General features: G+C 53.3%; 1 protein-coding gene across 2 annotated transcripts in view; it reads right to left on the bottom strand.

Moving 5' to 3' along the window:
- Positions 1–14,719, bottom strand: part of LENG8 (leukocyte receptor cluster member 8) — a 161,486-nt gene that overhangs the window by 46,262 nt on the left and 100,505 nt on the right. For both annotated transcript variants that reach the window (XM_075327596.1, XM_075327597.1), the window contains exons 9-10: positions 7,710–7,982; positions 7,478–7,615 (exon numbers count right to left, since the gene is read on the bottom strand). In XM_075327596.1, coding sequence (XP_075183711.1) covers positions 7,478–7,615; positions 7,710–7,982 — 411 coding nt within the window. The remainder of the gene's footprint in view (positions 1–7,477; positions 7,616–7,709; positions 7,983–14,719) is intronic.

The raw sequence follows: 14,719 nt of genomic DNA, 5'->3' as shown, positions 1-14,719 counted from the left end.
TCCTATCCAGCAGTCTCCACAGGAGTTGTGGATGAAGCATGGTCTCAGTGCCTGGAGACCGATAGGATCCCACTTCACCCAGAGCCCTGAGGGGGATGGGGAAGGAAAGCAGCATGTGGGCTCCAGCCTCCGTACCCGCAATGGATACCTCAACCTTAACAACACCGCCGACAAGAGTGGGGTGAGAAGGGAGCATGCTGGGGGCCCTATATGGGCCCACTTTTCTTCCATCCGACATGGTCAGCAGCTGCTGCTGACCAATCTGTGGAGCTGTGCTGTGCGTGTCTGACCTCCTTCGCACAAAGCAAAAAACTGAGGAGCCCGTGGGATGTATAGGCAGAAGGGGAGGGGCTTAACACTTTTGAGTGTAATACTTTGTGCAGCCTCCGGAGGCATAGCCTATACAACCCAATTGTCTGGGTCTCCCAATAGAGCGACAAAGAAAGAGGTGCACTGCCTAAGCGCAGCGGTGCGAGACACATAGATCCGGAGAGCACACACCAGATCTAGAGTATGCAGCGCTTTTCAAAGCGATGAACAGGGGCCGGACAGAAGGAAGGTAAGGTAATGTCCTGGTTAAGGTGGAAGGGAGAGACCACCTTAGGAAGAAAGTCCGGAGTCGGACGGAGAACCACCTTGTCTTGATGAAAGACTAAAAAAGGTGACTCCGAGGAGAGCGCAGCTAAATTAGAGACTCTCCTGAGAGAAGTTATGGCAACCAGAAAGGCCACTTTCTGTGAAAGCCGATACAAAGAAACATCCCTAAGAGGCTCAAAGGGGGGCTTCTGCAAGACCGTGAGAACCAAGTTAAGGTCCCAGGGATCCAAGGGCCGCCGGTAAGGCGGAATGATGTGAGACGCGCCTTGCATGAAGGTGCGGACCTGAGACAGCCGAGCGAGACGCCGCTAGAACAAAACTGACAGAGCTTAAAAACTTGTCCCTTGAGAGAGTTGAGGGACAGTCGTAGCTGCAGACTGGACTGTAGAAAAGACAGAAGGGTCGGCAAGGAGAATGGCCAAGGAGGATGGCCGTTAGAGCGACACCAGGACAGGAAAATTTTCCAAGTCCTGTGATAGATCTTAGCGGAGGAAGACTTACAGGCCCGAGTCATAGTGGAGATGACTTCAGGAGGGATACCAGAAGCCGTCAAAATCCAGGACTCAAGAGCCACGCCGTCAATTTGAGAGCCGCAGAATTCGGGCTGAAAAACGGACCTTGCGAGAGTTTGTCTGGACGGTCCGGGAGATGCCACGGCATCTCTACGGACAGATGGAGCAGGTCTGGATACCAAGCTCGCCTGGGCCAGTCCGGTGCAATGAGGATGACTCGACGGCCCTCCATTCTGATCTTGTGCAGGACTCTGGGCAAAAGAGCTAGAGGGGGAAACACGTAGGACAGACGAAACTGGGACCAGTCCTGAACCAGGGCGTCCGTGGCGAAGGTCTGAGGATCGTGGGAGCGAGCCACGTAAACAGGAACCTTGTTGTGACGGGATGCCATTAGGTCCACGTCCAGAGTGCCCCATTTGCGGCAGATCGACTGAAACACTGCCGGGTGCAGGGACCACTCGCCACCGTCCACGCTTTGACGGCTGAGATAATCTGCCTCCCAGTTGTCCACGCCTGGGATGTGGACTGCGGATATGGTGGACCTGGAGTCCTCCGCCCATTGAAGAATGCGTTGTACCTTCATCATTGCCAGGCGGCTGCGTGTCCCGCCTTGATGATTGATGTAGGCAACCGCTGTCGCGTTGTCTGACTGGACTCGAATGTGCCTGCCCGCCAGCAGATGGTGAAATGCTAGGAGAGCTAGAAGCACGGCTCTGGTTTCCAGCACATTGATTGAAAGGGCTGACTCGGACGGAGTCCAAGTGCCCTGCGCTCTGTGGTGGAGATGTACCGCTCCCCAGCCGGATAGACTGGCATCCGTGGTGAGAATCACCCAGGACGGGGCCAGGAAGGAGCGCCCTTGGGACAGGGAGAGGGGCCGAAGCCACCACTGAAGAGAGCTCCTGGTCCGTGGCGACAGAGCCACTAACTTGTGTAAGGAGGAAGGCAGCTTGTCCCAACAGCGGAGAATGTCCAGCTGCAGGGGGCGCAGATGGAACTGGGCAAAGGGAACAGCCTCCATGGACGCCACCATTTGACCCAGCACCTGCAACAGACGCCTGAGAGTATAACGGCTGGAGTAACAGCTGTTTGTTTAAGGGCAACTTCACGAGTGCCGGCAAAGTCTCGAACTGCATCCTTAGGTACGTGAGACTCTGGGTCGGAGTCAGAGTGGACTTGGGAAGATTCACAAGCCACCCGAATTGGGCTAGAGTGGCGAGAGCGAGACACTCCGCTGACAGTCTGCACTGGATGGAGCCTTGACTAGAAGGTCGTCCAGGTAAGGGATCACTGCCAACCCCTGGAGGTGCAGAACCGCAATCACTGCTGCCATGACCTTGGTGAATACCCGAGGGGACGTGGCTAACCCCAAGGGGAGAGCCACGAATTGGAAATGATCTTCTCCTATTGCAAAACGTAGCCAACGCTGGTGTGAAACTGCAATTGGCACATGTAGATAGGCATCTCTGATGTCGATGGACGCCAGGAAATCCCCTTGGGTCATTGAGGCAATGACTGATCGCAGAGACTCCATGCGAAAGTGCCGCACCCGAACATGGCTGTTGAGAAGCTTGAGATCCAGGATGGGCCGGAAGGTACCGTCCTTTTTGGGAACTAGGAAGAGGTTCGAGTAGAAACCTCTGAACCGTTCCCGGGCGGGAACTGGTACAATTACTCCGTTGGCCTGCAAGGCTGCCACGGCCTGTAAGAAGGCGGCAGCCTTGGAGCAGGGGGGAGTTGAGAGAAAAAATCTGTTTGGCGGGCTGGAAGAGAATTCTATCCTGTAGCCGTGGGAGATGATATCTCTCAGCCACTGATCGGAGACTTGTTGAAACCAAGCGTCGCCAAAGTGGGAGAGCCTGCCACCGACTAAGGACGTTGCTGGAGTGGGCAGATAGTCACGAGGAGGCCTTAGTGGCAGCACCTCCTGCGGTCTTCTGTGGACGCGCTTTTGGGCGCCAGTTGGATTTCTGGTCCTTAGCTGAGTTAGCGGACGAGGCGGAGGGCTTAGAGGACGACCAGTTGGAGGAACGAAAGGAGCGAAACCTCGACTGATTCCTACCCTGGGCAGGTTTCCTGGTTTTGGTTTGTGGCATGGAAGTACTCTTCCCGCCAGTAGCTTCTTTAATAATGTCATCCAGCTGTTCACCGAACAGCCGGGACCCAGCAAAAGGGAGCCCAGCAAGGTACTTCTTTGAAGAAGTATCTGCCTTCCACTCTCGAAGCCACAAGATCCTGCGGATAACGAGGGAATTAGCCGAAGCCACCGCAGTGCGGTGAGAATCCTCTAGCATGGCAGACATGGCATAAGATGAAAAAGCTGAAGCTTGAGAAGTTAAGGCAACCATCTTGGGCATAGATTCCCTGGTGAGGGAATGCATCTCCTCTAGAGAAGCAGAGATGGCTTTGAGAGCCCACACTGCTGCAAAAGTTGGGGAAAACGCGGCCCCCGCCGCTTCATACACGGATTTGGCCAGAAGGTCAATCTGACGGTCAGTGGAATCCTTAAGGGAGGTGCCATCAGCCACCGACACAACGGTCCGGGCTGAGAGTCTAGACACCGGAGGGTCTACCTCTGGGGAATGAGCCCACTCCTTGACCACCTCAGGTGGAAAGGGAAAACTCATCAGAACCACGCTTTGGGAAGCGTTTGTCAGGACAGGCCCTAGGCTTGGTCACAGCGGTCTGAAAACTGGAGTGGTTAAAGAACACACTCTTTGCCCTTTTAGGCGAGGTAAACTGGTGCTTTTCTGCCAGAGAGGGTTGCTCCTCTGATACTGGCGGATTGAGATCCAGTACAGAATTAATGGAAGCAATCAAGTCACTAAGATCTGAGTCACCCTCGGAAAGATCAATGGGGTACATGGAGTTAGCCTCCGAGCCCCCTGTAAAGGCATCCTCCTCATCCTGCGAGTCAGCTCTTGAATCAGAGCCGCGGGATGAGGAGGGAGAGGAAACCCTGCGCCTCCTCTTAGGAGGACGGGGTCTGGGCCCTGATGATGAATCCTCTGTGAGCTCCGGTGGACGGAGGTCAGATGATAGAGATCCTAAGGGACCCTTTGCAGTAGAGGCACCCTGTGAAGGGGGCTGATGCATATTCATCAAAGTCCTGGACAGAAGTCCCATGGACTCAGCAAAAGACTGGGAGATAGATGTCGCGGGCGGAGGAGGGGACGCCGCGCTCTCCCTCTGCTGCTCGGGTCCGGTCGCCGCGGCTGCTGCGGCCTGCTGCTGCTCGGTGGCTCGAGCGATGAGCCGGATCCCGGGGACTCTAGCGGCGCTCCTCGCCCGTGAGTGAAAGGGGGTAGTTGGGTGTGGGAATGGTTTATTGTCCGTGACGCCACCCACGGTTGTGGTGATTTATTGGCACCACCGCTGCTCTGTATGGGGATCCCGGGAAGGGTGGTATGGAGCAGTCAGTTGTTGTGTTGCCCCTCCGTGGGTAGGGGTTGGTGATCCCGGGGCCCAGTGAGGAGGTGGGAGATGCAGGGCTTGGTGGGCGCAGGGACGCGGGGGCAGCGCGGTGCCTTGCGGCACTGTGGTACTCACTCAGCCTGAGACGTTGACACAGTTTTACGGTAAACCACACGGCTGGAAAGACTGTTCCCACGGACGGCTGCACTTGCTCTCCCAGTAGGTAACGGTGATGTCCCTTTGACCTGCACCTAGTGTTTCTGTGTTGGTAGCGATGGGTTCCCATTGGTAACCCGCTCCCCGGCTTGGATATGGGCCGGAGGAGCCCTACTTTGCCCGCAGACGCTGGCCCCGAGGAACTGGTGCCCTGGCGGTGGCGGTGTTCCTCCTTAATGGTTGGACTTTTGCCTTCAGTCGGGACTTGGTTGTTGGGGGATCGACGTCCCCTTCACTGACGGATTTGGCAAATTATGGCGACTCCTAGCCTTGCCGGGGTCCGAGAGGCCCCTGCCCTGGTGCTGACTGTCCTTCGTATACTGCTCCAGACCGCCGGGCCACTACCCGTCCGCGGTCCTTCCAGCAACCTCCGAGCAGTCCCCCTCCAGACAATCACCGCTGTTGCTGACCTTGTTGACACGGTCCTGCACTTAGCCGGACCAACTTCAGGGCTTTCTAAGCTCACTTTTACTCTTTTCTTCTTTGCTCCACTACCACTTCACTTTCACTTAGCTCCTCTACCACTTCCTTCTACTTCCACTAACTTTTCTTAACTGCCTGGTTCTTCCCGCCTCCAGGGCTGTGAACTCCTCGGTGGGCGGAGCCAACCGCCTGGCCCACCCCCTGGTGTGAACATCAGCCTCTGGAGGAAGGCAACAAGGATTTTAGTAGCTTTGGTGTTCCTAACTGGGATGTAGGGTGTGGTGGTGTGTTGACCTGTGACCCCTGGCTTGCCCAGGGCGTCACATAGACCTAGAAAAGGATTCTACCCATGCCGGGGGCTCAGCCACAGGAGCAGCCTGAGAGACCACTGGGGGTGAGACTCCAGGCTGTGGCACCGCCAAGTTAGAGCAGACATCACAATGTGGATAGGTGCTCGGTTCAGGCAGCAGGAGCTTACATGCAGCGCATACAGTATAAAGCTTCGGAGCCTTGCTCCTCGTGTGAGACATGCTGCTGGAGTGGGGACTCTACAAAGAGAATGAACCCCAGGGAGTATATACAGAGGTCCACAACCAGAGACCGGTTGTGGCTTACCAGACCGCTGGAAGCGGTGTTTTGTGCCCTCCAGATCCCGAAGCCCGGACCCCCAATGCACAGCACCTCAGCAGGGATGCAGAGTGCAGGCCAGCGCAGAGTGAACCCTGTCTGAGAAAATGGCCGCCAGAGCGAAGAGAGGGGGCGGGACTTGGGGGCGTTCCTGTAGGAAAGCGGGATCTGGAGGGCCATAGAGACCTGCAGGGGAGGAGACACGCACAGCAGTGGGGAGTGTCCCTCCCCTGTGCAGGACGGCCGCCGGGAGGAGCCGTGCCTGTCCCTCTGCATGAGTGACATGCGAGGGCAGTGAACAGAAACTAGGCCTCCGGCAAAGCCGGGGCCTAAATTTGAGCGGCGAGGCCGACGCGCAGGCACCATCGGCGCGGTTCTCGGGCGAAAGCTATAGAACCCGCCGGAAATGCCAAAATAAGTACAGTAAGCACACTCTCCCCATACAATAAAGCATAGGGACCCCCAACAAATAAACATCTCAGGTACTTAGCTGCTGAGACGCAGGGCAAGGTCCCTGGGGATGAGTGCTCCGGTCCAGCAGGGTCCTAAAGGGCTGCGGATGGAGACCGGTCTCCTGCCAGGCATGGAGACCGCGCTGGCTCCCACTTCAAGCCAGAGCCCAGGAGGGATGGTGAAGGAGCACGGCATGTAAGGCTCCAGCCTTGGAAATCAACCTTACAACACCACCGACACAGTGGGGTGAGAAGGGACATGCCGGGGGTCCAGACGTGGACCCGCACTTCTTCAATCTCATTCCAAAAAGGAAAACAATCATATGAGCATGCATGTGTGGATGTATGCCTCTTGAACACAAAGCGATAAACTGGCTGGGACTGGCTCACCAGGGGGTGTATAGGCTCAGAGGGAGGAGCTACACTTTTAGGTGTAGTACTTTGTGTGTCCTCCGGAGGCAGAAGCTAAACACCCAAGGTCTGGGTCTCCCAAAGGAACGATAAAGAAAAAATGGAGCAAGACAGACCACACGCTACCGGAGTCTGCTCCATTATAGTCAATGGCCCTATCGGCGCATGCGTACAAAACACGTTTTGCAGGGTGGGGGAGAGGCGTTTCGGACGGATGCCCTGACTGGACCAGCAAACGTATGTAAAAGCGCAGTGTGAAAGGGGCCCAAGTCAAACAATTTCTGCCCATCATCCCTTTGAGTTCTAATGCTCAATCTGTTCCCACTGGGAGCTCTAATGATGCAGAGAACAAAGCCACAAACTCTTCTCAGCAGGATGAACATATGTTGTTATTCTTCACACAGATCTGCACCATCAGAAGCATGCAAATGCTCATTATGTGGCCATTTCCGACACCACTTATCACTATGGAGAACAACTCACAAGCTCACCTCCTGCCAAGGGATGGATTTGAGCGCCATTGTTCACTTTAATGATGGACCGCTCCCGATCTCATCACCAGAACCGGTCTGATTCATGGGATATAACTTACTGATGGGTTGGTTAGCGACAACCCATTTTTTGACAATATCAAATAATTACTATTTTGACATCACTTTAACATATTTGCACCTGCAGTGTAATGGCAGTATTTATGTAATACAAGTTGCTAAGCTCTAAATTGGACAGCGCAATTTCATTTATATAGACAATTCATACCACTATCATGAAGAGTGGACATGAATAATGGACAGAATTTGTAATACACAAGAATCCTACTCCCACCTCTTGCCTCGCTGATTTCGTCCGCGGCCACGATCCATATGCCCTCCACGGCCACGACCCTTCTGAACGTTTCGGCGACTATTTGATCGAGTGTCGTTTCCAGATAATGAACTGCTTTCAGAATCTGAATGAGAATTACTGAAAAGAAAACATCTAGTTCTATTAAATTGTACAACTTCAGAGCGAAATTACAACCATTCCTGCAAAATTTACATTATTTTTTTTTTTTTACCTGCGACGGTATCGCCTGTGAGGGGATCGCGAAGATGACCTTGATCTGGACCTTGAACCAGTGCTTGAAGAAGAGCTGGTGTCTTTCATGAAAACATTCCTGTTTCCAAACCTTGCAGGAATGCTGCCGCCGCCGCGTCCCCGGAGTGTACTAGTATTGTTATGGACACCGCCGCGAGAGGACTGTGTGATAGTAATGGTACTGCCAAGAGAAGACTGCAAAGTACCCTGCTCCCAGCGCTTTTTCTTTGGACTTTCCTTCACACTTTCTTTGCTGTAAAAATAAAAAAAAATAAAAAAAAATTAAAACAAAAGGTTAAAAAAAACCCCAAAAAACTAAATGTAGCACTTTATTTCATTTTTTGGGAGGTGAAAAGGTAAGAGACTGGCAGGAAGAAAAGTATTGATGAGTTTGGTTCCTGAGGCCGCTGCATTTATTACTATGACATCCCAGGACAAGACAGGTTAACAGTTTAATGTGTGTCTGTGATATTCAAGATGATTATTTCCACAATGGAAATCAGCAAAATAGTCCACATTGGATTATCCAACATAAAAGACAGACATCTGCGCACCTACTAGAACCTCATTATACCATTGCCTGTGGCTTCTGTTAGCCTCTTCTGGCTTAGGCTAAGTTCACACTTGCGTTGTTTTGCTTCCGTCAGGTCCGTCGTTGCAACGCAACAACGGATCCATCGTTTAGATGTGAACTGATGCAAAGGATGTGTTATTGTACAGGATTCCGTTCACAGGAATCCTGTGAAAAAACTGATCCGTTGCGTCCGTTAACATCTGTTGTGCGTTAGTTTTTTTACGTATCCGTCATGATCCGTTTGTGTTTGGGACAGCCCAATGGGTGTGTCAAACATGCTGGGCATGCTCAGTAGAGCATGACAGAATCCAACACTGGATTTCGTCGTGTGACAGATTACGGCGGAATCCAGCACCATAGACAACCATTATAGCTTTTGAAGGATGGCGACAGACACTTGCGGAGTCCGTTTTTTAGCTGCTCCAAAAAATGTTACATTCAGCGTTGCTCCCGCCTGACGGTCAGTCAGTAAGCGACTGATCAGTCACGCAGCGGATGCAACACAGGGCCATCCATCGCTAATAGAAGTCTATGGGAAAAAAAACCGGATTCCTGCAAAGAAGGGAATTTTGTTTACTTACCGTAAATTCCTTTTCTTCTAGCTCCTATTGGGAGACCCAGACAATTGGGTTGTATAGGCTATGCCTCCGGAGGCCACACAAAGTATTACACTTAAAAGTGTAACCCCTCCCCTCTGCCTATACACCCTCCCGTGGATCACGGGCTCCTCAGTTTTGGTGCAAAAGCAGGAAGGAGGAAACTTATAAATTGGTCTAGGGTAAATGCAATCCGAAGGATGTTCGGAGAACTGAAAACCATGAACCAAAAGAACAATTCAACATGAACAACATGTGTACACAAAAAAACAACCAGCCCGAAGGGAACATGGGCGGGTGCTGGGTCTCCCAATAGGAGCTAGAAGAAAAGGAATTTACGGTAAGTAAACAAAATTCCCTTCTTCTTTGTCGCTCCATTGGGAGACCCAGACAATTGGGACGTCCAAAAGCAGTCCCTGGGTGGGTAAAGAAGGGAATTTTGTTTACTTACCGTAAATTCCTTTTCTTCTAGCTCCAATTGGGAGACCCAGACAATTGGGTGTATAGCTTCTGCCTCCGGAGGCCACACAAAGTATTACACTTTAAAAAGTGTAAACCCCTCCCCTTCTGCCTATACACCCCCCGTGCATCACGGGCTCCTCAGTTTTGGTGCAAAAGCAAGAAGGAGGAAAAATTATAAATTGGTATAAAGTAAATTCAATCCGAAGGAATTTCGGAGAACTGAAACCATTCAACATGAACAACATGTGTACACAAAGAACAACAGCCCGAAGGGAACAGGGGCGGGTGCTGGGTCTCCCAATTGGAGCTAGAAGAAAAGGAATTTACGGTAAGTAAACAAAATTCCCTTCTTCTTTGTCGCTTCATTTGGAGACCCAGACAATTGGGACGTCCAAAAGCAGTCCCTGGGTGGGTAAAATAATGCCTTGGAATAGAGCCGTAAAACGGCCCCATCCTACAGGTGGGCAACTGCCGCCTGAAGGACTCTCCTACCTAGGCTGGCATCTGCCGAAGCGTAGGTATGCACCTGATAGTGTTTCGTGAAAGTGTGCAGGCTCGACCAGGTAGCCGCCTGACACACCTGCTGAGCCGTAGCCTGGTGCCGCAAAGCCCAGGACGCGCCCACGGCTCTGGTAGAATGGGCCTTCAGCCCTGAGGGAACCGGAAGCCCAGAAGATCGGTAAGCTTCGAGAATTGGTTCCTTGATCCACCGAGCCAGGGTTGATTTGGAAGCCTGTGACCCTTTACGCTGACCAGCGACAAGGACAAAGAGTGCATCCGAGCGGCGCAGGGGCGCCGTACGAGAAATGTAGAGTCTGAGTGCTCTCACCAGATCTAACTAGTGCAAATCCCTTTCACATTGGTGAACTGGATGAGGACAAAAAGAGGGTAAGGAGATATCCTGATTGAGATGAAAGGGGGATACCACCTTGGGGAGGAATTCCGGAACCGGACGCAGAACCACCTTGTCCTGGTGAAACACCAGGAAAGGGGCTTTGCATGACAGCGCTGCTAGCTCAGACACTCTGCGAAGTGATGTGACTGCCACTAGGAAGACCACTTTCTGCGAAAGACGTGAGAGAGAAACATCTTTCATTGGCTCGAAAGGTGGTTTCTGAAGAGTCATCAGCACCCTGTTCAGATCCCAGGGTTCTAACGGCCGCTTGTAAGGAGGGACTATGTGACAAACCCCCTGCAGGAACGTGCGTACCTGTGGAAGTCTGGCTAGTCGCTTCTGAAAAAACACAGAGCGCTGAGACTTGTCCCTTAAGGGAGCCGAGCGACAAACCTTTTTCCAATCCGGATTGCAGGAAGGAAAGAAAAGTGGGCAAGGCAAATGGCCAGGGAGAAAAACCCTGATCAGAGCACCAAGATAAGAATATCCTCCACGTCCTGTGGTAGATCTTGGCGGACGTTGGTTTCCTAGCCTGTCTCAGTGGCAATGACCTCTTGAGATAACCCTGAAGACGCTAGGATCCAGGACTCAATGGCCACACAGTCAGGTTGAGGGCCGCAGAATTCAGATGGAAAAACGGCCCTTGAGACAGCAAGTCTGGTCGGTCTGGTAGTGCCCACGGTTGGCCCACCGTGAGATGCCACAGATCCGGGTACCACGACCTCCTCGGCCAGTCTGGAGCGACGAGGATGGCGCGACGGCAGTCGGACCTGATCTTGCGTAACACTCTGGGCAACAGTGCCAGAGGGGGAAACATATAAGGGAGTTGAAACTGCGACCAATCCTGAACTAAGGCGTCTGCCGCCAGAGGTCGTGATCTTGAGACCGTGCCATGAACGTCGGGACCTTGTTGTTGTGCCGGGACGCCATTAGGTTGACGTCCGGCATCCCCCAGCGGCAACAGATCTCCTGAAACACGTCCGGGTGAAGGGACCATTCCCCAGCGTCCATGCCCTGGCGACTGAGAAAGTCTGCTTCCCAGTTTTCCACGCCCGGGATGTGAACTGCGGATATGGTGGAGGCTGTGGCTTCCACCCAAAGCAGAATCCGCCGGACTTCCTGGAAGGCTTGCCGACTGCGTGTTCCGCCTTGGTGGTTGATGTATGCCACCGCTGTGGAGTTGTCCGACTGAATTCGGATCTGCTTGCCTTCCAACCACGGCTGGAACGCCTTTAGGGCAAGATACACTGCCCTTATCTCCAGAACATTGATCTGAAGGGAGGACTCTGGCTGAGTCCTGGTACCCTGAGCCCTGTGGTGGAGAAAGACCGCTCCCCACCCTGACAGGCTCGCGTCCGTCGTGACCACAGCCCAGGATGGGGGCAGGAAGGATTTCCCCTTCGACAGAGAAGTGGGAAGAAGCCACCACTGAAGGGAAGCCTTGGCTGCCCGAGAAAGGGAGACGTTCCTGTCGAGGGACGTCGACTTCCTGTCCCATTTGCAGAGAATGTCCCATTGAAGTGGACGCAGATGAAACTGCGCAAAAGGAACTGCCTCCATTGCTGCTACCATCTTCCCTAGGAAGTGCATGAGGCGCCTCAGTGGGTGTGACTGACCTTGAAGGAGAGATTGCACCCCTGTCCGTAGTGAACGCTGTTTGTCCAGCGGAAGCTTCACTATCGCTGAGAGAGTATGAAACTCCATGCCAAGATATGTCAGTGATTGGGCCGGTGTCAGATTTGACTTTGGAAAGTTGATGATCCACCCGAAACTCTGGAGAGTCTCCAGAGCAATGTCCAGGCTGTGCTGGCATGCCCCTTGAGAGGGTGCCTTGACAAGCAGATCGTCTAAGTAAGGGATCACCGAGTGTCCCTGAGAGTGCAGAACTGCTACTACTGTTGCCATGACCTTGGTGAAGACCCGTGGGGCTGTCGCCAGGCCGAAAGGCAGAGCCACGAACTGAAGGTGTTCGTCCCCTATGGCGAAACGCAGGAAGCGTTGATGCTCTGGTGCAATCGGTACGTGGAGATAAGCATCTTTGATGTCGATTGATGCTAGGAAATCTCCTTGGGACATTGAGGCGATGACGGAGCGGAGCGATTCCATCCGGAACCGCCTGGTTTTTACGTGTTTGTTGAGCAGTTTTAGGTCCAGAACAGGACGGAAGGATCCGTCCTTTTTCGGCACCACGAACAAGTTGGAGTAAAAACCTTGACCCTGTTGCTGAAAAGGAACAGGGATCACCACTCCTTCTGCCTTCAGAGTGCACACCGCCTGCAGAAGAGCATCGGCTCGCTCGGGGGGCGGAGATGTTCTGAAGAATCGAGTCGGAGGACGAGAGCTGAACTCGATCCTGTAACCGTGGGACAGAATGTCTCTCACCCAACTGTCTTTTACCCGTGGCAGCCAGGCGTCGCAAAAGCGGGAAAGCCTGCCACCGACCGAGGATGCGGTGTGAGGAGGCCGAGAGTCATGAGGAGGCCGCTTTGGGAGCGGTTCCTCCGGCGGTCTTTTTAGGACGTGACTTAGACCGCCATGAATCGGAGTTCCTCTGATCCTTCTGAGGCCTTTTGGACGAGGAGAATTGAGACCTGCCCGTAGACCGAAAGGACCGAAACCTGGATTGTACCTTCTGTTGTTGAGGTCTGTTTGGTTTGGACTGGGGTAAGGATGAGTCCTTTCCCTTGGATTGTTTAATGATTTCATCCAATCGCTCACCAAACAGGCGGTCGCCAGAAAATGGCAAACCGGTTAAGAACATTTTGGAAGCAGAGTCTGCCTTCCATTCCCGTAACCACATGGCCCTGCGGACTGCCAACGAATTGGCGGATGCTACCGCCGTACGGCTCGCAGAGTCCAGGACAGCATTAATGGCGTAGGACGCAAATGCCGACGCCTGAGAGGTTAAGGACACCACTTGCGGAGCAGACGTACGTGTGACTGCATTAATCTGCGCATGACAAGCTGAGATAGCTTGGAGTGCCCATACGGCTGCGAATGCTGGAGCAAAAGACGCACCGATAGCTTCGTAGATGGATTTCATCCAGAGCTCTATCTGCCTGTCAGTGGCATCTTTGAGTGAAGCCCCATCTTCCACTGCAACTATGGATCTAGCCGCCAGTCTGGAGACAGGAGGATCCACCTTGGGACACTGAGCCCAGCCCTTGACAACGTCAGGGGGAAAGGGGTAACGTGTATCCTTAAGGCGCTTAGAAAAACGCTTATCTGGACAAGCTCGGTGTTTCTGGACTGCCTCTCTGAAGTCAGAGTGATCCAGAAACGTGCTCATTGTACGCTTGGGAAACCTGAAACGGAATTTCTCCTGCTGAGAAGCTGACTCCTCAATTGGAGGAGCTGGGGGAGAAATATCCAACACCTGATTGATGGTCGCTATAAGGTCATTCGCTATGGCGTCACCTTCAGGTGTATCTAGGTTGAGAGCGGCCTCAGGATCAGAATCCTGCTCTGCTGCCTCCGCTTCATTATCCAAAGAGTCCTCCTGCTGAGACCCTGAACAGTGTGATGAAGTCGAGGGAATTTCCCAGCGAGCCCGCTTAGGCGACCTGGGACTGCGGTCCGTGTCAGAGACCTCACCCTGGGACCTATGGGTCACCCCAGGAGCGCTTTGCTGCTCCAACTGAGGGGGGCCTGGGGTCAATGATTCAACAGTGCCCCTGGCCTGAGTTACCGGTCTGGACTGCAAGGCTTCTAGTATCTTAGCAGACCATTTATCCATACTCGCAGACAGTTTGTCAGCAAATACTGCAAACTCCGTCCCTGTCACCTGGACAGTGGTAGCAGGTGGCTCCACCTGGGCCACCAGTAGCAGAGGCTCCGGCTGAGTAAGTGCCACAGGGGCCGAGCATTGCACACAATGAGGGTCGGTGGAACCTGCCGGTAGTAGAGCCGCACATGAGGTACAGGTTGCAAAGTAAGCCTGTGCTTTGGCACCCTTGCTTTTTGCGGACGACATGCTGTTGTCTCCTCTGAGTACAATCCAGGAGGGTATATAGCCAAAAATCAACAGTGTGACCGTACAGTGTAAATCTATAGCATATATATATATATATATGTACACTTCGGCACTCAGTGGGGCCAGCACCTTAGGTGCTGCTTACCGACCGCTCAAAGCGGTTGTGTGGTCACCAGAATCCCTGCCTGGGTCTCCCAGAGCCGTGTCTCTCCTCTCCAGTGTCAGAAGTGCTGACAGAAATGGCTGCCGGCGTTCTGTGAAGAGGAGGGGGCCGTGGGCGTGCCCTAGAAAGTGCGGGAATCTGGTGCCCCACTGAGCTGAGTGAGGGGGGAGGAGGATACAGAGTATGCTCCAGCCCTCAGCGCTGACGTCCTGTGCAGCGTCCCGCCCTTCCCCTGACTGGCAGGCCTGGGGGCGGGAATATGCGATACTAGGCCGCAAAAGCCGGGGACTAAAGTTATAAGCGCGGCCGGCAAATAAGCGCGGTCGG

Source organism: Anomaloglossus baeobatrachus, chromosome 11 (genome assembly GCF_048569485.1).
Source record: "Anomaloglossus baeobatrachus isolate aAnoBae1 chromosome 11, aAnoBae1.hap1, whole genome shotgun sequence".
NCBI lineage: Eukaryota > Metazoa > Chordata > Amphibia > Anura > Aromobatidae > Anomaloglossus > Anomaloglossus baeobatrachus.
The sequence above is the reverse complement of the archived record's forward strand: the minus strand, read 5'-3'. Positions and strand labels throughout refer to the sequence as shown.